The 21,991-nt window shown below is 33.5% G+C and overlaps 5 protein-coding genes across 7 annotated transcripts in view; 1 reads left to right on the top strand and 4 right to left on the bottom strand.

Moving 5' to 3' along the window:
* Window positions 1-4,207: 4,207 nt before the first annotated feature.
* On the bottom strand, window positions 4,208-7,080 carry snsl (snustorr snarlik). The gene is made up of 3 exons (XM_065362437.1): window positions 6,697-7,080; window positions 6,482-6,565; window positions 4,208-5,340 (listed from the first exon to the last, which is right to left on the bottom strand). The coding sequence occupies exons 1-3, from the start codon at window positions 6,749-6,751 to the stop codon at window positions 4,904-4,906; spliced, it is 576 nt and encodes a 191-aa protein (XP_065218509.1). The 5' UTR covers window positions 6,752-7,080; the 3' UTR covers window positions 4,208-4,903.
* A 2,613-nt stretch (window positions 7,081-9,693) lies between these two features.
* On the top strand, window positions 9,694-10,856 carry LOC135844810 (nesprin-2-like). Its single transcript, XM_065363166.1, has 6 exons — window positions 9,694-9,812; window positions 9,900-9,982; window positions 10,089-10,202; window positions 10,300-10,346; window positions 10,428-10,526; window positions 10,630-10,856. Exons 1-6 carry the CDS (start codon window positions 9,763-9,765, stop codon window positions 10,735-10,737), a joined length of 501 nt encoding a protein of 166 aa, XP_065219238.1. The 5' UTR covers window positions 9,694-9,762; the 3' UTR covers window positions 10,738-10,856.
* A 985-nt stretch (window positions 10,857-11,841) lies between these two features.
* The window catches only part of LOC135844396 (uncharacterized), a 141,956-nt gene continuing 131,806 nt past the window's right edge, over window positions 11,842-21,991 (bottom strand). For both annotated transcript variants that reach the window (XM_065362581.1, XM_065362582.1), the window contains exons 2-3: window positions 14,233-14,470; window positions 11,842-14,116 (exon numbers count right to left, since the gene is read on the bottom strand). In XM_065362581.1, the coding sequence (XP_065218653.1) occupies window positions 12,357-14,116; window positions 14,233-14,422 (1,950 nt within the window). In that variant the 5' untranslated portion in view covers window positions 14,423-14,470 and the 3' untranslated portion in view covers window positions 11,842-12,356. The remainder of the gene's footprint in view (window positions 14,117-14,232; window positions 14,471-21,991) is intronic.
* Window positions 14,927-17,200, bottom strand: LOC135845366 (uncharacterized). The gene is made up of 2 exons (XM_065363868.1): window positions 16,965-17,200; window positions 14,927-16,893 (listed from the first exon to the last, which is right to left on the bottom strand). Exons 1-2 carry the CDS (start codon window positions 17,149-17,151, stop codon window positions 15,143-15,145), a joined length of 1,938 nt encoding a protein of 645 aa, XP_065219940.1. The 5' UTR covers window positions 17,152-17,200; the 3' UTR covers window positions 14,927-15,142.
* On the bottom strand, window positions 17,783-20,084 carry LOC135843859 (uncharacterized). 2 transcript variants are annotated; one of them, XM_065361895.1, is made up of 2 exons: window positions 19,818-20,084; window positions 17,783-19,733 (listed from the first exon to the last, which is right to left on the bottom strand). In XM_065361895.1, the coding sequence occupies exons 1-2, from the start codon at window positions 19,906-19,908 to the stop codon at window positions 17,965-17,967; spliced, it is 1,860 nt and encodes a 619-aa protein (XP_065217967.1). In that variant the 5' UTR covers window positions 19,909-20,084; the 3' UTR covers window positions 17,783-17,964. The 2 variants fall into 2 exon arrangements, with proteins under 2 accessions (XP_065217967.1, XP_065217968.1); XM_065361896.1 differs by having other exon boundaries at window positions 17,783-19,709; window positions 19,818-20,083.

Raw genomic sequence — 21,991 nt, 5'->3', positions numbered from 1 at the left:
GAGTGAATGCCTATACATACACGTGCGAGAATACGTAAGATCCGATTACTATATTTAGGGTTGAGTTTAATTACAAAAATTCACTCGGGAGTTGAATTCTACCTCTAAAGGTACCTACGTGCTGTTGGTCTCAATGATCTATTTGTACATGAGTTGATGAGTTATAGCAACGTATAGTTTAGTTGTGAAGTAAATAGGCAGGCACTGAACTTATTTGAATAAAGAGAGAAGCCAGAATTGAAAAATAGCGATATCTGTTGTCAGACGAAGCAACCTGATGACGACATGGTTAAAAATAGAATATATTAAAAGCTCATCGTCATCGGAGAATCATAACAACTCGTGCTTTTTTGATGTGGGCGAATTTTCGTCATTCTGTGGTCTGGTACAAAATATGAATAAGATTCTGGCAGACAGGGAGGAGTATAGGGGAGTCCCAAAAATCACCAGTATAACATGAGTATAACAGATAAGTTGAGAAATGACATGGTATACCTAGTGAGATTTGAATTTCCGCAAGTTTATTCAGACTGTTTCAAAGAAATCATCAAAATCACGTGTTTTCATCTTGATGAAGCAGCTAAAAAAACGAACAGACCCCCGATTTTAGACAAGGGTTCATTTTTTTAAACAGTTTGATAGGGATAAATATCCAAAAACTATAAATTTGTACCTCAGTACTACCAAATTAGTAACGCATTTATTTTTTTAACCGCCGGTCAAAAAAAACGAGTTTTTTCGTCAGTTTTTGGAAAAAAGTGAGACTTTTTTAATTTTTCTCCCTCAGAAAACGACAATTTTTAGCTATTTCATCAAAAATTGAGAATTTTAGTCAACTACTGTTGAAAAGCAAGCTTTTTCAAAATTTTTTTGGCAAAAATTACGACAACTTTTATAGTATGTAATTTTGCCAAAAAGGGAAAATTTTTTCAACTTTTAAAATTTGGTAATTTTTACGTTTTTTTTAAAACAAGTCTTTCTGTAGGAATTATTTGCAAAAAAAATACTTTCTGGCAATTTTTGATAAAAAAAAGCGAACTTTTGAGTGATCGAAAAAAGAAAGTCTTTAGCACTTTTCTTAAAAAGTGAGATTTTATGTTTAAAAAAAAACTTTTTACAATTTTATCAAAAATGAGGGACTTAATTCTGAGCAATATTGGGAAAAAAATCATAATTATTCTTTCGGAATTTGTGTCGAAAAAGTTAGACGTTTTTTGTGCAACTTTTTGACTTAAGAAATGAGATCTTTGAAATCAATTTTTGGCAAAAAATAGAACCTTGCAAAATTTGCAAAAAAAATAGAATTTTTAGCAATTTTTGTCAAAAAAGCGACCTTATTTTTAGAAATTTTAAGCATTTTTTTGCCAAAAAGCAAAACATGGGTAAATACTTAATTTCTGGGGAAATTTTTTTTTGTAATTTAATTTTTAGCAAAAAACGAGGCTATTGGACAATTTTGACAAAAGGCGAGTGAGCATCAGCGAGATTTTGACAAGTTTGAAAAAGTCGAGATTTGTAATCTCAACACTAAAAAGGCAATGTAGCTAGTCAGAGTAGAATTTAAAAGTGTATTATAGTTAGGCCTACCTACATTTTTTCTTCAAGGTGTGTAAGTATAAAAAAAATAAATTTTTCAAAGATTTGCAAAAAATATACCTAAGACCAAAATAAGCACCCAAATAAATTTTTTAAGAGGTAAAAAAACTCATAAAATTAAAAAAAAACTCAAACTAGACAGCTAAGCTTGCTTAGCTGCAAAGTGTGCGTAGCTAGCTGCCTTTTCTACAGCTATAACCGCTATTACATATCTATAGGTAGTGCATAAGTGACTCAACCATGTCATAGTGATGAAAAATAATAATATTTTCGAAACTCTCATTGCTTCAAAATAATAATTGTTTTTCAGTGTTTTCATATCTTCCAAATTACAATACCTACTTCAGAATAGTTGTTTTTCATAGTTTGCATTGTTTTAAAATTTACAAAATTTCAAATCAATTTCCCGAATTCCCCATTGCTACAATTTCATAAAGTTTTCAATAAATTTTCAGAATTTTGCATTGCTGCTGAGTTAGGAAACTTCCAATCAATTTTTAGAATTCACATTGCCTCTAAACGACCAAATTTTGAAAAATTTTTCAGAATTCTTATTGTCTTCAAATTACAAAATTTCAAATTCAATTTTCAAGTTCATATTGTCCACAAATTGCAAAACGTTTACTCAATTTTTGGAATTCACATTGCCTCTAATTTTTCAAAATTCTCATTATCTTCATAAATATTACATACCTACTACATATTTCATATAATTTTCAAGTTCACATCATCTACAACTTAGGTACCTACAGAACTTTTGATCAATTTTTGGAATTTTCAGTGTCTCTAAATGACAAATTTTCATATTATTTTTTCAGAATTTTCATTGTCTTCAAATTTATAAAATTTCCAACCAATTTTCAGAATTTGCCATTGATTCTAAATTATTAAATCTTATAAAATACCTATGTTCAGAATTCGCATTGCCTCTAAATAACACAAAAAAAATATCGGTAATTTTTACAAAAAAATTTAACTACATATTCAGCACAATAACCGGATCCCATTCAAAAATACATAATATTAAGTATGATAAAATTTGTTTTGAAACCTTTTTTTTTCTTATATACTCGTATTTTGGGTGTTTATAATTGCAGGATTATTACACCCGTGGATAGAAGGGTTTAGATTTGGTTTATTAGGTTGGGTTTCTTTAGTAGGGTTATGAATTTTTGGATTTCAGAAGGGTTATCTGGGATGGTCATTGAATTTGGGTCTATTTGGAGAGATAGTCTTGTTTGCTGTAATTTAGGACAGGTGAATAGTAAATGTTGGATGGATGTAGGTTCATTTTCACAGAATTGACAGGGGGGTTTTGGAATTTTTTGATAGAGATGGTTGTGTGTGATTTTAGAGTGACCTATTCTTAGACAGGTTATAATTATTTCTTCTCTTCTGTAATTTTTCTAACTGCTCAGTTACAATAATAATTTTTACTAAAGCATGATAATAAAAATTACATAAACCATGTTGTTTGAAAATTACTCATTTTAAAGTAATTTTTATATGTATCATAAAAAGTAAAAATCACTCAGTCATCTTAAGATAATTTTTACTATACTTACCGCATTATAAGTAGTAAAAAGTATTTGAATAAATGGAATGAAAATTCATTTAGCAAATGAAATCATCATATTTCATAACTTACTTTTTATAAATTGAAATGAGGAGGTTACATGGTTCAAAATTCATTTTTTTTGCACCAACATCATTGTACTCACTCCAAAGCATCTACCTATCCAATATTTCCAACGAAAAATCCGTCACCTATACCTACCTACCTCATGGGGATTTGAACCTGGGTCCCCACAATATTCCTATTCCTACCTAAATGCCCTAACCACTCGGCCAAGAGTTCACATGGTGGGTTAGGGCATTAAAAGAATATAGGTAAACGCCCCACCAAACCACTCCCACTTGAAATACACAGCGGGCAGACTGGGGGTATAGCAGGGTACATGAAACACACAGCTGGTGGTGTTGGTGTAGGATAGGGGTATAGCAGGGTACAATGAGCGGCAGGTGTTTTGCAAGTCCCCTTTTCCCTTTTTTAGGATTTAATGCATTAAAATAATGAACTAAAATTGCAATTACTCAGCAATTACCCATCCGAATTGAATGAAAATTAATCTGTTCCCTCCGCCTTAATGATTCTCAATTGGTGTCCAATAGGTACAAAAAACGGTTGGATAGCTTAAGAGAACATTCAGTTCCAATAAAATTTCATTTCTCAAAGCGAAACCAATAGTGTGCTACGCACACTAAAAATACAAAAAATAATTTCACTTAACAAAATAGTTTTTAAAAAACAAGACATCAAAGCTGGAAAAATGTTTGAAATTGTTTTTAAAAAAATAGGTACCTTACCTACCTATGTATAAAAAATTTAAACATGATTTCAATGATTCCATTTCACATTAAATAATTTTATAAATTTTTAAAGTTTTAGAAAATCAGAAACTGTTTGTGGCAAAAAAAATACAAAAAGCAAAAAATGACTCTTCAATTGGGGAAAACATGAAAGATGATTAATAGTCTAACAGTACATATATCAGGCAAAAAGTGATCAGATAGTTGGCAAAGTTTGCAGGGTTCAAAGTGCCAGAAAAAGTAAACGTGTAAAAGCACTTTATTATTGGTGGCCATTCGTAGAAAATAAACAATACTTACTTAGGTAAGTATGAGGTAAATACACAAAAGAAATTGAGCCAACCTATTAATAAGTAATTATTTTTTCACAAAAACCAAAAAAAAAATCATCATAAAATAATAATCTTTTGAAATTTCATCAGAATTTCTGCAAAGTAAAACACATTTTTCAAACATTGAAAAAAATGATAATTTTTTCTAAAAAAAACAAGAAAATATTTTTAATAAAAACAAAAAAAATACAAACAAATTATTTGATTGAAAAATCATGTCTTGGCACCTATAAGTAGATAATCATTCATATTGATACGTACACACAATAAATATTAATTTAAAATAAAATAATGTACACATAAATAAGTAGGTACCTATATACATACATTAAGTACCTATGTAGATACACAAAACTGCACATTGTATGCATAAAGTAGGTGAATTTGTAAAAATGGGAATGGATATTATAAACAAAAACAACAAAATCAAAACACCTACCAAAAAAACCATGTAGGTGCACACAAATGGTAACTAATCTCTACTTCTGTCACATTCCCCATATTATTTATCATTACTGGGCATCAGGGCCTCAGTCGATCCCTTCTGTGTCCTAATCTCTGATCACTGGCCGTACACTTCATTCTGACTTCACAAGATACCTACCCTAGGACATATCAACATCACTAAGGTCGGATTCGGTTTTATCTGTACTCGTACTCGTACTCAGACTCGCACTACCACTCGAACTCGCAGAACTAGAGCCAGAGCCATACAATTTACGCAATTGATTAACGAAATTACTATCTTCGCGAGTAGGATCAGATTTCTGATGAGACTCGTGTAAATTCTGATCAGGTTCTTCGTTTAAATTGAATTTCCACGTGTTGAGCCATTTTTCACTGGGATTTGTAGCATTGTAGTTGATTTTCTGAGATGAAGGTGGAACACCATAGGGTGTTTGGCGTTTTTTCGACGAAGTGTTACTGGCACCAGCATTGGGTCCTATGGGTTGAGTGTTGGTTTGAGGGCCGATTTCGAATTGTACCTGGAAGTCTGCATTGGGACCGAGACGGAATCCTATGCCTACTCTGGAGTCTGTTCCTGTAGACGAAATGAGTGTAGATGGTTAATAATTGGTTCTTTTAAACATTAGTCATTTTAGAATGAAATGAACAACTCGATTAGGTATAGGTATGTACTATTTTTTTCAGCAGAAAAGAGTATGTTTGAGTTAATATTTCAAGACTTGGAAAGCCGAAAGATACGGCTTGGCTTCTAGATATCAAGCTCAGCCATTTGAAATTCAATTTTCTATTTTTAAATAAAAAATTGAAAAATTCAATGTTTTTATTGAGAAAAATTTCAATTTAAAATTTTAGTTCAAGCTTCATTAATGTACAAGTAGTGCATCTAGAGGAATGCTATAAAAATAAAAAATTCAAAATAGGCAACTTTTGGAAAAAATTACTCCAACCTTTGTCTACCGCCTTAAGTCGACCTTACGAATCTGGAGTCTCCAGCAAAAGTTAGCTTTCTTCAGAAATTTCAAATTGCTTACAATGTTGTTACAAAAACAACAGAGTATAGGCTAATAATTCTATCATACTTACTTGACATTCACTTTTTTTGATCATTTAAAAATGTCCCTTTGAGGCATGCTGTGATTGGAGGAGGCGGGGGGGGGGGATTTGGATGGGTCAAGAAGTTTTAAGCAAATTAATTGCACAAATTGACAAGCTTTTTTTTCAATTTTAAAATCTTCAACCCAGGCCCATATAAACAAATGCACTTTTCAATTCATCACTTCGAATTAGAAATTCGACACCTACCCTAATTGATTCAGAAGGTCCAACTGATGGACTGACAATTGATTGGGGGGGGGGAGTTGATTGTAGAAGGTATGTAGATGAAGTTCAGAGTAATTTGTTCCAAAAACTGAAAAAATTCCGATTCCTTTTTTAAATGTGAGATTTTTCAACTTGCAAAAAAATAGGTAGATATACCTACACTTTTCAATTTGTTATGTAGGTACTTCAGATTTGAAATTTACGAAGTCAAAAGGTCTAATTCTGGTAATTGAAATAGGTATAGGTATCCCCTAATTCTTCTGTAGTCTGTCCACTTATGACATTTTGGAAAACACATTTGAAAATGTTGTCTTCAAGTAAGTAATAAGTTGTATCACTAAATCACTAACTCATTTATAGAATAAAATAATAAATATACATAACATCTCACAAACCTTTTTTAATCGGAGGCACATTGGAATAAAACACAGACAAAATGGACGGTAATTCTTCCGGAATAACGATAAAAGAATTCACTCCTGCAAATAAAACACTCAATGAACCGTACGTACGTGATTTAATTTCCATAACAAAACACAACAAAAAGTTCACAAAACAATGCCACACTTCAATTCAATAAAGCAAACTTCACCGGATCAACTTCACTTACCTAGGACACAGAAGCCGCACAAGAAAATCCAAAATTGCACATTCATGATGACCATTAGATCACCACAGCATAATGACGTCTTTGTATTACGAGAAAAAAGTCGAAAAAAACGGATTTCAATAATAAATTTTTACTTTCGTAACTAACGAACTGTAAGAAAAGCGAAATGAGACTGGTTCATAATAATACTCTACCCGGTGAGAGTGTCACAAGTAGGTCAGACTGGTGTCTTCTTTTGAAGAACCTATTACACATTCCATCACCACCAAACCACAAACCACATGCGGCATGATGCATGAACCGATACACCGATCCGATACCTATCTACTGTTCTGTTTTAGCGGATTTCTTACCACGACTGTGATCTATTGACGATTGACGATCATTCAAGTGCATAGGATAATAAATGGTTGTCAGCTGGGTGGAGAAATTCGATGGGTGGTAGCATCGGTAGCTTACTTATTTATTATTCATTTCTCTTTCACCGTTGCACGAGTTAAATGGTGGAATTTTACGCTATATGAGCAGGTTTAACTAAGTGTAAGGTTAAGATGATGACTGAGGCTGACTAACTATAACTGTATACCTATCTGTATAGGCTTGAGATGGTGTTTTGTAATTCTGAGAAATTCCGAGATTCCGAGGTTCCAGAGGAGTGTTTATTACATTTTATACTACGCGACAGTGTGAATGACTATGTTAATTATTCAACCAACGTATTACCATTCCAGTTATAATGCATGTGCACATAGTAAGAAGAAGAGTGATCTTTATGGAGTACCGTGTGGGAGAAATCTCGCGAAGAACGGCGCTCCATCACGTGGTCATTTCAAGGTCGTTCTTGAAAAATTTTTGGTTTATGAACGGGGGAAAATATTGATTTAATTTTTTAGTTTAAGGTTTTTTAAAGAAGTAAAAAAAAAAAAAGCCTCTGATCAAAACTGTGCAATTGAAACCCTGTAGGTGCCTACTTTTATTGTAATGTCTGTATTTTCTGTTCATCTGTAGATTCAGGCATTTTATCAGAAATTTTAGAAATAGATACCAATTTCCTTGCTGAGGAATTTCTCAAAACCTCCCCTCCCCCACCATCAAGGATCAAGGAAAAAACAGAAACGTACATTGTCAATTAAGGAGAAACTTTGCAAGCATATTTTGTTTCTAATATTTTGCTCCAGGAAGGAGGAGCATCAATTTCTAAATGTAAGTACCTGTGGTTTTGTATTTTCAACTTTGTTTTTTCAATGGAATTTTTGAAAAAAATTGAAATTAGCTGAAAGTGTCAGAATGGCCCAAATCTAAAACTGCACTTTTCAGTGTTGGAGAGTCCAAATGAAGTGAGTAATTTAATTGTTCACTGATTCGTTTTCGCTTTGTCTGAAGCAGCAAAAATGAAAATCCACGATAGGTTCTGAATAAAGAGAAAGACTTCTTCAAATAACAAATAATTAAAAAAAATATCAAAAATCCAAAAATGAACTCAGATTTATCCAAAATTACGTCGAATTTTGGTTATGAGGATTAAGGTTAGTCCTTACTGATCTCATCAATTCTTTAAATAAATTTGCATGGTTCGTCTACATTTGCAATTTCTCAAAATATATGTAGTACCTAGATAAGTACCTACTTAAAAACAATCATACTCAAATATCTAACCAGCTATGCATAGTATTTTTATTCTATTTGTACCATTAAATTTTTTTATTCCTAAAAAATGATGGAGTTGTCTTTTATTTTTGCACTCCCTTTTTTCTTGTTCTTTTTAAAATACTCTTGGCTCGAAACAAACCCACTGTGAAAATGAAAAAAACAATTTTGAATATTCTCCAACAATCAACAAATAAAAATTGATTTGAAGAAAAGAAAAATGGTACAGATACGGAAACGTAGAAGTACGTATACTTAATAATGACTTATTCGAGTTGAAAGAGCCCAATTTAACAATTTTTTTCCAAAATCTTCATACTCAATTTTTCATCAAAGCACTCCTAAATCCTCCCTCCTAAAAAAGATCTTATAAATAAAACTTTGAAAAATGAAAGAACATTGCTTCAGCTTTTATTTTTTTTGAAAAATTCAATTTATTCTTCTATAGGGTATGTAGCTATGTACGTATATTAAATTTTAATCGGTGAAATGTTCACCAATTAGCTATTTTATGTATGTAGGTAGTTAAAAAAAAAAAAAAAAAAAAAAAAAAACGAAAAATATCTATACTTTGATGTTTTTTTTTGATATTTCAAAAAGAAAAGAATAATAAAAGATTATTATTTTTTGAATATTACTGTTTCACTTGACTTTTGAAGTACCTACAAATAAATAGGTACATTAAAAAAAAAATTATTATTAATATTTTCGAGCATTTTCCCTTAGTTTTTTAAAGTTTTTTTACAACACTGGTAAAATTGAATTCTACATGAAAATCATCTTATTCAGTAATTCAGTACCTACCTACCTATGTACTGTATGTACTCGTAAAATTTTTAAATGGCACACTAGCTAGTGATTTCAAGGTCACTTCAAAAAATTGATCTTTTTTTCGACCTCAATAGGTATCTCATTGAGAAACATTCGGAGTATCCTGATACCGGTTCATTGATCCAAAATACATATTTGTGTACTAGTAAAATATGCTACGAGTACGAATAAGTATTCCGATAATTTGAAGACGAAATTCGAATCTGTGGTCAAAGTGCGATAAACCGCACATATTCGTACAATTACCTTTGTCTACATTGAAGGCCGCTTTAACCGGTTTACTCGTACAAGTGTACGTATGGAGAAAGTTCAACGTGATTACGTAATTTTTAATCTTTGAGTATTGCGATGACGATACTTAATATGCCCATTTAGTAGCTAAATTTAGGACATTGTATTTTATGAAAGTACAAAAACCCTCGGTATGGCGTTGTACCCCAATTGTCGGCTTTTAAGCTATAGCTATATTATATCGATAATTTTATTTACTTGACAACCACGAGTATGATTTTCTAACTGTTGTACTTTGGTAGGTATATTAGGTAAAGTTGTCGGCATTCGAGTGGAACGTTTTGTAAGTTTTTCAATATGGAAATAGATCAATTAGAAACTCAATTAGTGGCTGAGAAAAAGACCAAGTAATTTGTTTTGAAATTAAAATGCTTGTAGTTGAAGTAATGCACATGATACTTACCAAGTACCTAACATTTATTTTCATTCATCAGAGACAGTATCAACGTATCAGTGAGAAATTTAGAAAAAAAAGTAGCTGATTTAAAAGCTGAAGTTGCCCAAGCAAGGAAACAAGGTAAGTAAGATAATCGTGAAAGTTTTCCCATTCTCACTAATTCATTTATTCATTTTTTTCAGTAATAAATTTAACTGCAATTCGAATTTATTTGTGAATTTTCCAGAACTCGGATGCACCGAAAGCGAAGGCTACAAACAATTTCAAGAACACGTACAAGCGAATGCTAAAATCGAAAAGAATATCTCTCTGGAGAAAGAACGATTGAAAATTTTATTAGGTTACTATTTTTAGAATCGAGTTACTTACTTACCTACCTATTGAATAATAATTCAATTTTTCGGCGCGATAAATTTATTGTTATTTTTTTACACCAGAACGAAACACGGATGTAACAGAAATGGACTTAGATATCCTATCTCAGGTAAATGCCTTGGAAAAGCTTCGTTTAATTGAATTCTGAGCCATTAAATCTGCTTGCATTCATTTTTTTTTTTTTTTGTAGACCGAATTGATTCGACTGGTAAAACAATTGGAACGAATTCGTACAGATCTTCAGAGTAATTTACGTGAAATTCAAGTCAGTATGGATCAACAAGCTCAGGTCAATGGTTTTTCTACATTATTATTTTTTTTTTAGTTTTAATTCAAACGCAATTATAAAAACTTTATTATTAAGTTTTTTTTCTTTTTAAATCGAAAAATAGGAAATTTTAAAACTGAATGAAATGAAAAATTTATACCACGCTGAGATTGATCTGAGAGGAAGAAAACGACGTCAGACGATTTCTCATCCAACTGGTACAGCTCGTTAAAATTCATCACTAATTTTTCCAATTATGTATTATCTACGTAAAGCCTGTGCTTGATTTGATACGTTCTTACATTTTTTTTACACTTGTTTACGTGTGAAAATAAAGCGTTGTTCTGCTCAGTTTTTTTTTCAATTAGGTATTAGGTACCTACCAATTATTATTTGCATTATTAATTCACAAACTGTATTTCCTGGAATATAGAAATGAAATGAAAATTCATGAAAATGAATTCAGAGACATTGTCATTGTTGTTTTACCTACATCACAACTTTTAAAGACGATTTGATTATGTACTAAACGAAAATGGTTGGAAAACGTGTCAATTGAAGTAGCTCTGTTCTCAAATATAGAAATGAGAAAAAATTGACGTTTTCTATTTCTAGAGCAACAAAAACATAAAGACGAGCTAGGAATATAAAAATGAATGGCGTTTTGACAACAACTGAATAATTGAACTCCTGTAATGTATCTCGCTTAGGCAACCTAATCAACTTGTGAATAGGTAGTCTGCAATAAAATATAATACTTCACCGGCTTTCCCATTGGCCGCCATTATTGGCATTATTTCTACATTTCCTATGTACCTACTACCTACATAATATTAGATATTAATTTTATTCATTAAATTTGATCGAAACTCCATTTTAAATATGCGAATTTTCAAAATCCAAAATTAGCCATAGATATTTGGTGATTCGTGTTTTTTTTTTTTTTTTTTTAAAATATACGAATTATCAAGTGTTGGTCAAAAAATTAAACTCAACTAACTCAAGATGTCCCATTGAAAAGCGGCCCAAATTTAGATAAATAAATTCGTTTAACAGATGGGGAATATGTTACAACTTGTTATCTACATATGCTGCCTAAATCAACTTCCAAAATTCTGAAGTAGGTATAATTGAAAATTGAGTTGGAGGCTTTAGATTGGTCAAAAATAGTGAAATTCTGATATTCGGTTCGGAGAGTCAATATTTAGTAGGTACTTTCTGTCAGGACTAATTTCATAATTTTCATCAGAATAACACTCGACAAAATTGTGAAGTACGGTCATTTTTAGATTTTCAAAAAGTAAATAAGATTCTAAAAATTATGGTGTCGTTCAAATCGGAGGCGTACACCGCGAGTGATTGATTCCCTTGTTCATTACCACAATACAGCCAATGAACCTCCTTGAAACTAATGGATAGGCAACTCAACCTAAGCATAAGTGAGTATATTTGCCCAATGGGAGATTCGAAGGGATTTTGTTTGTATGCGGAAAATTAAAACATAAATATCGACATTTTTAAGAATAGGAGTTTCACCTTATAATATTTTTTTTTTCGAAATTGTTAGCGGTATTGCTGTAGCGAGGTTTTGAAAAACAATGTACATAATGTGGACGATTTTGCTATCGTCCCGTCCTTACTAATTTACATGTTTGATGCTACTGTATGAGGCTATTACACATTAGAAGGAATTACAACACCACAACAAAAACTTCGATGAATTTTAATAGATTCTAAAGACAAATACTTAATCAAATAATCACGAACATAAGTAGGTACGATAATAAGTATTTGAAATAAGCAAATTTCTCGAAAATATAAAATTGACAGCTACGCTTAGTTTCGTTTCCCTTACACTATCTTCAATTGCTTCTTCAACTTTCTTCTAGCCTTGCCTGATTGGAGACACCAGTTTATCACTTTTTTCATGGTACTCGATTGTCCGTTAGCAATCAGATGTTCCAATTTACGAATCCCTTCGGGTGAAAAAATGAGTCTTCTTTTAAACTCCGGTATCGAATTAGACGGCAATCCATCGACCATAATTTCAGGCAAAATGCTATTGTTTGAACCAAGATGAATTGCGCATACTCGCAAACCTTGATCCGAGAAGAGGAAATTTCTTTTATACTCGCAAACGATTTCAGCATATGATGAGGATGACATGAACGGAGTCAGAAAATAATTGAACGTTTGTAAATCCCCGGTCGCATAACACTTCAAACGGGTACTATTAAAATGCTTCAGAAGCTCGCCCAACATCGTGTACAGAGATTGCGTCCATGAAGGATCATTCATTGAGAGGCCAAAGTCCAACAATTCCACCAGCGCTTTAGAATTGCGATTAATCACCAACTCTTCGCAACGTTCGCTATAGTAAGGATTTTTAACAAGAGACTTCTTGAACTTCGTCGATTCTGCCACTTCAGGAAGACACGATTTTATCAGATGGTCGAGCAATTCTTCCTCTTTGCTGTGATGTTGCTTTGCTAGAAGTTTTATGCACTCTTCGGTGAAAAATTGTTCTTTCGTAATTTTTCGTTTAAGATCTGCACTAGCATCATCCGAAAACACTAATGATATGAAATTGCGTCCTTTTTCGCGTTTCCAGTCGAACCACTGAAATATTTGTTTGATGAAGTTATAATCATCGTCATTTATAATACGAAGTTTGAAATCATCGGGAATAGTATTCCATATTTCCGTTAAAATGAAATCATCGGCGTGCGTTGAGGTTAACAGATCGCTAAATAAGGAAACGAATTGTTCTTGAGTGATTAAATAGCGAACCTCTTGCCATATCGCGATACACTTTTCACCATCATCATCATCATGGCCCGCGTAGTTACGCACAATATCAACACCTTTTTTCGTTAGAACTTCCACACGTTGAGTTTCGTTCAGTTTCAGCAATAATAATTCTTGAAAACGTACACCATGCAGGTCGATCAACGAAATAGTTTTTTCAACTTGTTGTTCAGTATCCAAGCGATGGAAAAAGTACTCGATTTGTGCCCAGTTGGCGTTATTTCGCCCAATCATGTACTGGTCGGCACTTTCCCGCTTGAGCTCATCCCATTTTCCGGAGCAGTAACATTTCCAATAAACGATCACAGGAAAAAAGAAAATACTAACGTCGATATCATCTTCTTTTAAAGTGGACCATATTTTCAGCGCTTCTTCTCGTAGGCAATACGTACTTGCCAAACGAAACTTCACCACGTTGGTCAATTTATCAGATTTTAATAAATTTCGAGCAGTTTCAGCGAAATTCACCGAGTTCACGTCACTAAGACGCCAAACGATACCATCGATATATCGGTACAGAAAACGTTTCCTTTCATCTTCGAAAAATACGGCATAAGAGTGGTAATAAATCCAACCATTTACGTCATACTTCACTCTGTCGAAACGTTGATTCAAACATTTGGCGAACGATTTGGGTATAGGTAATGTATCTATCCATTTGCGAACTTCGCCGTATACCCTCGACTGCCACTCTCGATTACGAGTGAGCATTCCTGGCACTGCGACGGTAGCACGATTCCATAGAGCGATTGCCACGCGAATTGATGCCATCGTTTCTAATCTAGGTACAGTAGTAGGTATTTCTAAAACAAACAAATGAATAAAATCGGTTGATAAGACCGTCGATTGTGGATTCGCGGAGAAAAAAAATCAATTAAGTACAATCTGATTTAGATATCAGAACAATTATTCAACTTACTATTTATTTCTTTGTAGTCGTAAGCGTATGACAATGATTCACTACTGGCTGTACTGCGAGCGTCTGGGGAGTCGTCGTACTCTTCATTATGTCTGTTCAGGAAGGACCAAACATCACTCATCTCATTTTCTTCTGAATAACAGCTTTCTTCGCCAGAACTTTGATTAGATTCACTGTCGGTACCATCCATAATCAACTTTTACGGTGGGCCAATATCAATTGATTCAAGAGCGAGTACCTGATGAAAAGAACAAAAACAAAAAAACAAACATTAACTCACACAAAAATCGTAAGTCTCCAGTATCAACTATCACTATCAAGTTTGACGGAATCTGGCTAAGACTTAGGCAACTTAATCGACATGTGAATAGAACGTGTGGCATTACTTTTCCAATACAAGATCAATTAGTAAAATGATGCATTTTGATTTGAGTATACGCAACGAAAAAGTTTTTTGCATTGGGAATATCTTTTTCATCTTAATATAGAATTTTTCGGTCTCAAAAAAAATTCATAAAAAGTGGGTAGGTACTTGATTCATGAATTTTTAAAAATAGGAACTTTTCATAGAACTTTAAGCGTTGGTTTCAAGTGAAAAAAACATAATCATCAATTTTATTTTTTGAGAATCAATTAGGTAAGTATATTTTTCTTTAAAGACAGCTGTTCATTAATAAATTGCATCCAATAGCATTGATAATTAGTTTTATTGTTTTAAATATTACAGAAGACGAATCATGAAACACTACAGCTAAAACTTAATTGATAATTTCAATAGATTAATTTCTTTCTCATGGTCAGTCAAATAATTTATTACAAACACATAAAACAGTCCCTACTCCATACAAACAAAATGCATACGATGATTTTTTTTCTTGTTTAAAGATAATAAATGCGAAATTTGTTTCCCTCACACAATCTTCAATAGCTTCTTCAACTTTTTTCTAGCCTTTCCCGATTGAAGACACCAGTTTATCAACTTTTTCACAGTATTCGATTGCCCATCAACAATCAATTGCTCCAATTTACGAATTCCTTCGGGTGAAAAAATCATTCTTCTTTTAAACTCCGGTATCAAATTAGTTGGCACACCATCAGCTATGATTTTAGACAAGACAGAATTGTTTGAATGAAAATGATCTACACAAGTTAGCAAACCTGCGTTCGAGAAGAGAATATTTTTTTTATACTCGGAAACGATTTCTGGATACGATGATATGAGCGGAGCCAGCAAAGCATTCAACCTTTCTAAATCTCCACACGCATAACATCTCAAACAGATGGTATCAAAATTCTGCAAATGCTCGCTCAACGTTCGGCGTAGAAATTGCGACGATGAAGGATCTGGATCACATATGGAAAAGCCAAAGTTGAACAATTCTACGAACGCTGCAATGTCATTATCAAAAATGAACCTTTCGCAACGTTCGCTAAAATACGGGTTCTGAACAAGAGACCTTTTGAATTCCGTCGATTCTGCTGCTTCTGGATAAAATAATTCTACGAATTTGTAGAGCAATTCGTCCTGTCCTATGCGGTATGGCCGTGCTAAGAAATTTATGCACTGTTCGTTGAAAAATTGCTCCTTCGTGATTTTTCGTTTAATATTTACAATAGCGTCATCCGAAAACAATGATGTTACAAAAGTGAGCCCTCTTTCTTGTTTGAAGGAGAACCATTTGAATACTTTTTTGATGAAATTATAATTGTCATGATTTAAAATATGACGCTTGAAATCATTGCGAGCAGTGTTCCAAATTTCAGTTAAAACCAAGGTTTCGCTGTAGGAGGTCAATAGATCGCTAAATAAGGAAACGAATTGTTCTTGAGTGATTAAATCACAAACCTCGTGCCATATCGCGATGCACTTATCACCTTCTGTGCACTCCCTCGCGTAGTTAAACAAAATATCGGTACCTTTTTTCGTGAGAACTTCCACACGCTGAGTTTCGTTCAATTTCAGCAATAATAATTCTTGAAAACGTATACCATGCTGTTCGATCAACGAAATCGTTTTTTCAACTTGTTGTTCAGTATCCAAGCGATGGAAAAAATACTCGATTTGTGACCAGTTGGCGTTCTTTCGCCCAATCATGTACTGGTCGGCATTTTCCCGCGAGAGCTCATCCCATTTTCCGGAGCAGTAACATTTCCAATAAACGATCACAGGATCAAAGAAAACAGAGTCGATATCATCCTCTTGTATAGTGGACCATATTTTCAGCGCTTCTTCTCGCAGGCAATACGTACTTGCCAAACGAAACTTCTCCACGTTGGTCAATTTATCAGATTTTAATAAATTTCGAGCAGTTTCAGCGAAATTCACCGAGTTCACGTCACTAAGACGCCAAACGATACCATCGATATATCGGTACAGAAAACGTTTCTTTTTATCTTCGAAAAATACGACATAATAGTGGTAATGAATCCAGCAATTTACGTCATACTTCACTCTATCAAAACGTTGATTCAAACATTTAGCAATCGGTTTGGCCACAGGTAATGCATCTATCCATTTGCCTACTTCGTCGCACACCTTCGACTGCCATTCACGATAATGAGAGAGTATTCCTGGTATCGCGACAGCAGCATGATTCCATAGAGCGATTGCCACGCGAATTGATGCCATTGTTTCTAATCTAGGTACAGTTGTCGGTATTTCTAGAACAAAAAATCCGAATCAGTCGATTAGACCGTTGATCGTGATACATCAGAACGACCATTCAACTTACTATTAATGTTTCTGAAGTCGTAAGATGATGTGGATGATTTACTACTGTCAGAACTGAGAGAGTCTGAGTCGTCGCTTTCATGATTAAATCTATTCATTGAGGACCAAAAATCACTTAACACATTTTCTCCGAAATAATAGCTTCCTCTGTTAGAACTTTGACTCGGCTCACTGTCATTATCATCCATGTCGACTCCTACGGTGAACCAATATCAAATTATTCGATTCGAGTAGGTATACCTGATAAAAAACAAAACAAAAAAAAACAAACATTAATTCATTTTGAAAATCGTAATTCGGCAGTTCCAAGTACCTACAAGATGTATATAAGGTAGGTACCTATAGATATAACAAAGCTTTAATGAAAATGTAACATCATGCCAGATATTCAAAAAATTATAATGGTCATCAATACTGTCACGGATCCAACAGAAATATTTTTTTTCGGTACTATCGTCAAAAATCTGCACAAAAATATAGGGACGAACACATCTTTTATTCTAGTAAGTAGGTAATTTGAAAAAGGATTGTTAGAGATACTCGAAGTTGTTTTTTTCAGTGATGTGAAATAAGTTTAATTTTCTTCAATGAAAATTATAAATCATGAAAAAAATTTTCATAGAGCTTTCCGTGAGAGAGATCCGTATCTGCTTCCGAAATTCTGACAATTATTCGTTTCTTTGAAGACAAGTACGTTCATCACCCCCTCCCCCTCCTTTAACTTCCTAACAAATTACATATGCCCAGTATCTAAGTGAGTTTTCTCGCTTTGGAGATCGCGAAGTCATGAAAAAGTAAACAAAATTGACAGACGACAGCTAAAACTTCGAAAAACTTTAATAGGTAAAATGAACTTAAAAACAAAAAATAATTACAAACTAATACGTATAAGTAACAAAATTCGATACACACCAGTTTCTCAAAAATAAAAATACTCGCGATAGGAACTCAAAAAAACATTCATAATGTTTGAGAATAAATAATACGACGTTTCGTTTCCCTTACACCATCAACAATTGATTCCTTAACTTTTTCCTAGCCCTTTTCGATTCGAGATACCAGTCTATTAATTTCTTAGCCGCATTCAATTGTTTGTTGACCATCATATTCTTCAATTTACCGACGGCCTCTAGTGAAAAAATGATTTTGCTTTTAAATTCTGCTGCTAAATCGGTCGGTAAACTATCGGTAATAATTTTCGGCAGGATACATTTCTTCGAACCAAAATGACTTACGCACACTCGCAAACCTTCATCAGACAAGAGTAAATTCTTTTTGTAATCGGAAACGATTTCTGGATACGATGACACGAGTGGAGCCAGTAAATCATTCAAGTTTTTCAAATTTCCGGTAGAATAGTACGTCAAACACTGGTCATTGAGCAGCTTCATATTTTCGGACAACATTTTACGCAGAAATTGCGTCGATGAAGGATCGGTAATTGAGAAGCCGAAATCCAATAATTTAGCGAGCGTTCGAATGCGATGATTGGTTATCAACGTTTTACAGCGTACGTTGAAATAAGGGCTTTCGAGGAGAGATTTTTTGAAGTCGGCCGATGCTGCAGCATTGAAAAAGCATAAGTTCAACAGTCTGTCAAGCGATTTCGAGTTCTTGCAACATAATCGTAGGCAACTTTTAATGAAGAACGGTTTCTTCGTAATTTCTCGTTTGATATCTTCACAAGCGCGATCCGACAACACCGCTGATAGGAAAGTGAGATCTGATTCGTTGTAGTTTGTCAGCCACTCTAATACTTCTTTGATGAAATCATAATTGCCGTAATTTAATATATGTTGTTTGAAATCATCACGAGCAGTGTTCCAAATTTCAGTTAAAATCGAGTCTTTGGTATCGTCGAACAACAGCTCGCTGAATAAGCCAACGAATTGATCTCGAGTAATTAAATTTCGAACTTCGTACCACGTTGCAATGGCATCTTCTTCGTTATCTTCGGAATACGCGTAATTACATATGATATATATAACTCTATCCATGAGCACAGTTAAACGTTGAGATTCGTTCAACTTCATCAGCACTAATTTCTGAAAACGTAAACCAAATTCTTCGATCAAATAAACAGCTTCTGTAACTTGTTGCTCAGTATTCAAACGATCGAAAAAGTACTCGATCGCTGACCAGTTATCAATACATCTTAGTTCGATCATAAACTGATCGATAGGGACGAAACTTCGATTCTCTATCGTAGACAATCTACTATTGCAGAAACATGCCCAATAACAACTCAAAGGACGCAAATAGAAATTATATTCGTCGCCAAGGTCGTTCTTCTCCAACATGGGCCACATTTTCTCAATTTCTTCTTGCAGGCAATACGCACTCGCTAAACGAAACTTTTGCATATTGTTCAATTTGTCAGATTTTAATAAATTTCGAGCTGTTTCCAAGTAATTGATTCTCTCGTTGGGATACCAAATGATACGATCGACGTGCTGATATAATTTCGATATTTTTCTCGTTTCAAAAAATACTGCTCGAGAGAGGTGGTAAACCCAGTTGATCACGTTGTACTTCACTCTTTTGACATGTTCCTTGATGAGATTAGCGAACAACTTGGGTATAGGTAATGCGTCTATCCATTTGGATACTTCGTGAAGCAACGACACTTGCCATGTTTTATTATGTGTGATAATTCCTGGTATTACGACAGTGGCACGATTCCATAAAGCAATCGCCACCTTCACTGTTGCTATTTTTTCTAATGTGGGTACAGTGGTCGGTCTCTCTGCAACAATAAAGTAAACCGAATCTATCGATTAGACCCAAGTCGAGAGAAATTAGCAATTTCGGATGGATTCGAAAGCTCGAACAATGGAATAATGATTCAACTTACCATCTACTCCATCAGGATCGTAATCGTCCGATTCATAACCATCGGAGTACGAATTGTCGCTCTCGTAATCGCTTTCATCTGACCAAACCATCGCTGACTCGAACTCGAATGGTGAAATTATATTGGTAAATTTGATTTTTTATTTCATTCACTTCACAAGAACATCACATACACAATGAAATCGACATTGAGCGAATATTTACCTGTTGACTGTTATCAAAATGAACACGATGCCGCAAGATTAGTGATGGGCGAATAGTATTCGTCTATTCGAATATTCGAATATTCGACCCGAAAATTATTCGATTATTGCCGAATATCGAATGCAAAAGCATTCGGCGAATATTCGATTAATTTTTCAAATTATTCGGGTATTCGAATATGCTTATTTTTCGCCAAATTGGTGAAAAATGAGCAAATAATCACTTCAAAAATGGTGGAATATTCAAATAATTTAGAAAATCAGTCGAAAATTTGCTAAATACTCGTTAAATTTTGTTTTTATTCTCGATAATTCGATATTTTGAATCGTTTTTCAAAATGAAATGAAATTACTCCATTTAATATTTAGTTATTTATAACTGTTTTGCCATTTTTTTTACTATTCGAAAGGTATTCGAATATTCGAATATTCGGGCGTCGAATAGTCGAAAACTCGAATATTGAAAAAAATCGTTATTCGAATAGTCGAATAACAAATTATTCGGAAATGCCCATCACTACGCAAGATCAACGTTCAACAATTCTCCATCAATGTTCATTACTACAACAGTTACAGTTACATACAACACTACAACACATGAACACAATCATAGACACTGGATGATGGGAGAAGGAGAAGACAGAAGGATGATGGAAGGAAGTGGGGAGGTTTGCGTTTTACCGTTTACGTATGGTTTACGTACTGCACATGTGCCAAATCTGTGACGTCATCTTATGAACTTCAAGATCAAGTGATCAAGTACCGCATTTTTTCATTTTCGCGTTTCGAACAATTCAAAATTTAAATAATAAATAATTGTATTTAGGTATTATCTTTGAGTTTCTTTCCGAAAGTTTGACTAATATAAATCGAATTGTGCTATTGGAACTGCGAGGGTAAAGTGAAATCAAAATGGATAATAGTCTCCGATCTTCAGAGACTAAGGACGCGATCAACACAGATTCGTCTCATGTTCATAAAACAGAGGTAATGCACAAATTTCAAATTATTCGTTTCTGTTCCATCTTCCATATTGTGAAAAGTAAATTAAAATGAACTAATGAAATACATATACCTACCTATATTTGTTTCTGGTTAGCCTCCGAAAAAGAACGTTCGTGAATTGCGAAAAGAATTGAAGAGAAAAGAAAAAAACTGCAAGATCTGCAAAAAGAAGAGCAACGATTACTGTCTCAGTCAAATACTTTGGATAAACTTCTTCAGTATTTCACATCAAATGACCAATACTAGCTAATTGAAATTTAGAAAAATAATATGTTCAATACCTACGACGGTTACGACTATGAAACAGGAGTTCTTTAATTATTATTTATTCATGCCAGCAAGCTATCAGTTTTCTCTTTTATTTTGAAATTCGAATACATTTTTATATCTACTTACGTACTTATATTTTTTTTTTAAATAATGGTAAAGAGTTTTAGATGAACCGATGAGAGTCATAAGTTTGAGAAGAGGGCAATGAAAAATATTTCAAAAATCTTTGGGACGATTTCAGCTTTGGCATAACATAACACTGAGCTTCATGGATCCAAAAAAAAAATATATAGGTATATTATATGTGTACTTGAAAACTTGAAAATTGTCTTATTTGACAATTCTTTTGGTTAAAAATTTGAAATGCATATAATCTAGAGATAATAGGAACATTAGAATACCGACGTTAGGGAGGAAGGAGAAGGATATGAAATGTTTTTAAATTCGTACTTTATTCACTTTTGAAAATTACGTTGCCATCGCGATCGTCGTTACTAATTCTTCTGCTTTGAAAACGGCGCCTCAAAAAATTATGCAAAAATTTGCGAGTATTTACTAGTTAGGCAAGCACTGTTCCCCAATTTATTCCAAGTTTTTCATGCCCTAAAATAAAATACCTATTTATTTAAATCAATCGAACAAAAATTCGTACATAAGAGGAATTTTCGTAGTTTTCATCAATGTTTGGGAACACAAC

This window comes from Planococcus citri, chromosome 4 (genome assembly GCF_950023065.1).
Source record: "Planococcus citri chromosome 4, ihPlaCitr1.1, whole genome shotgun sequence".
Lineage (NCBI taxonomy): Eukaryota > Metazoa > Arthropoda > Insecta > Hemiptera > Pseudococcidae > Planococcus > Planococcus citri.
This window is presented reverse-complemented; position numbering and strand designations above follow the sequence as displayed.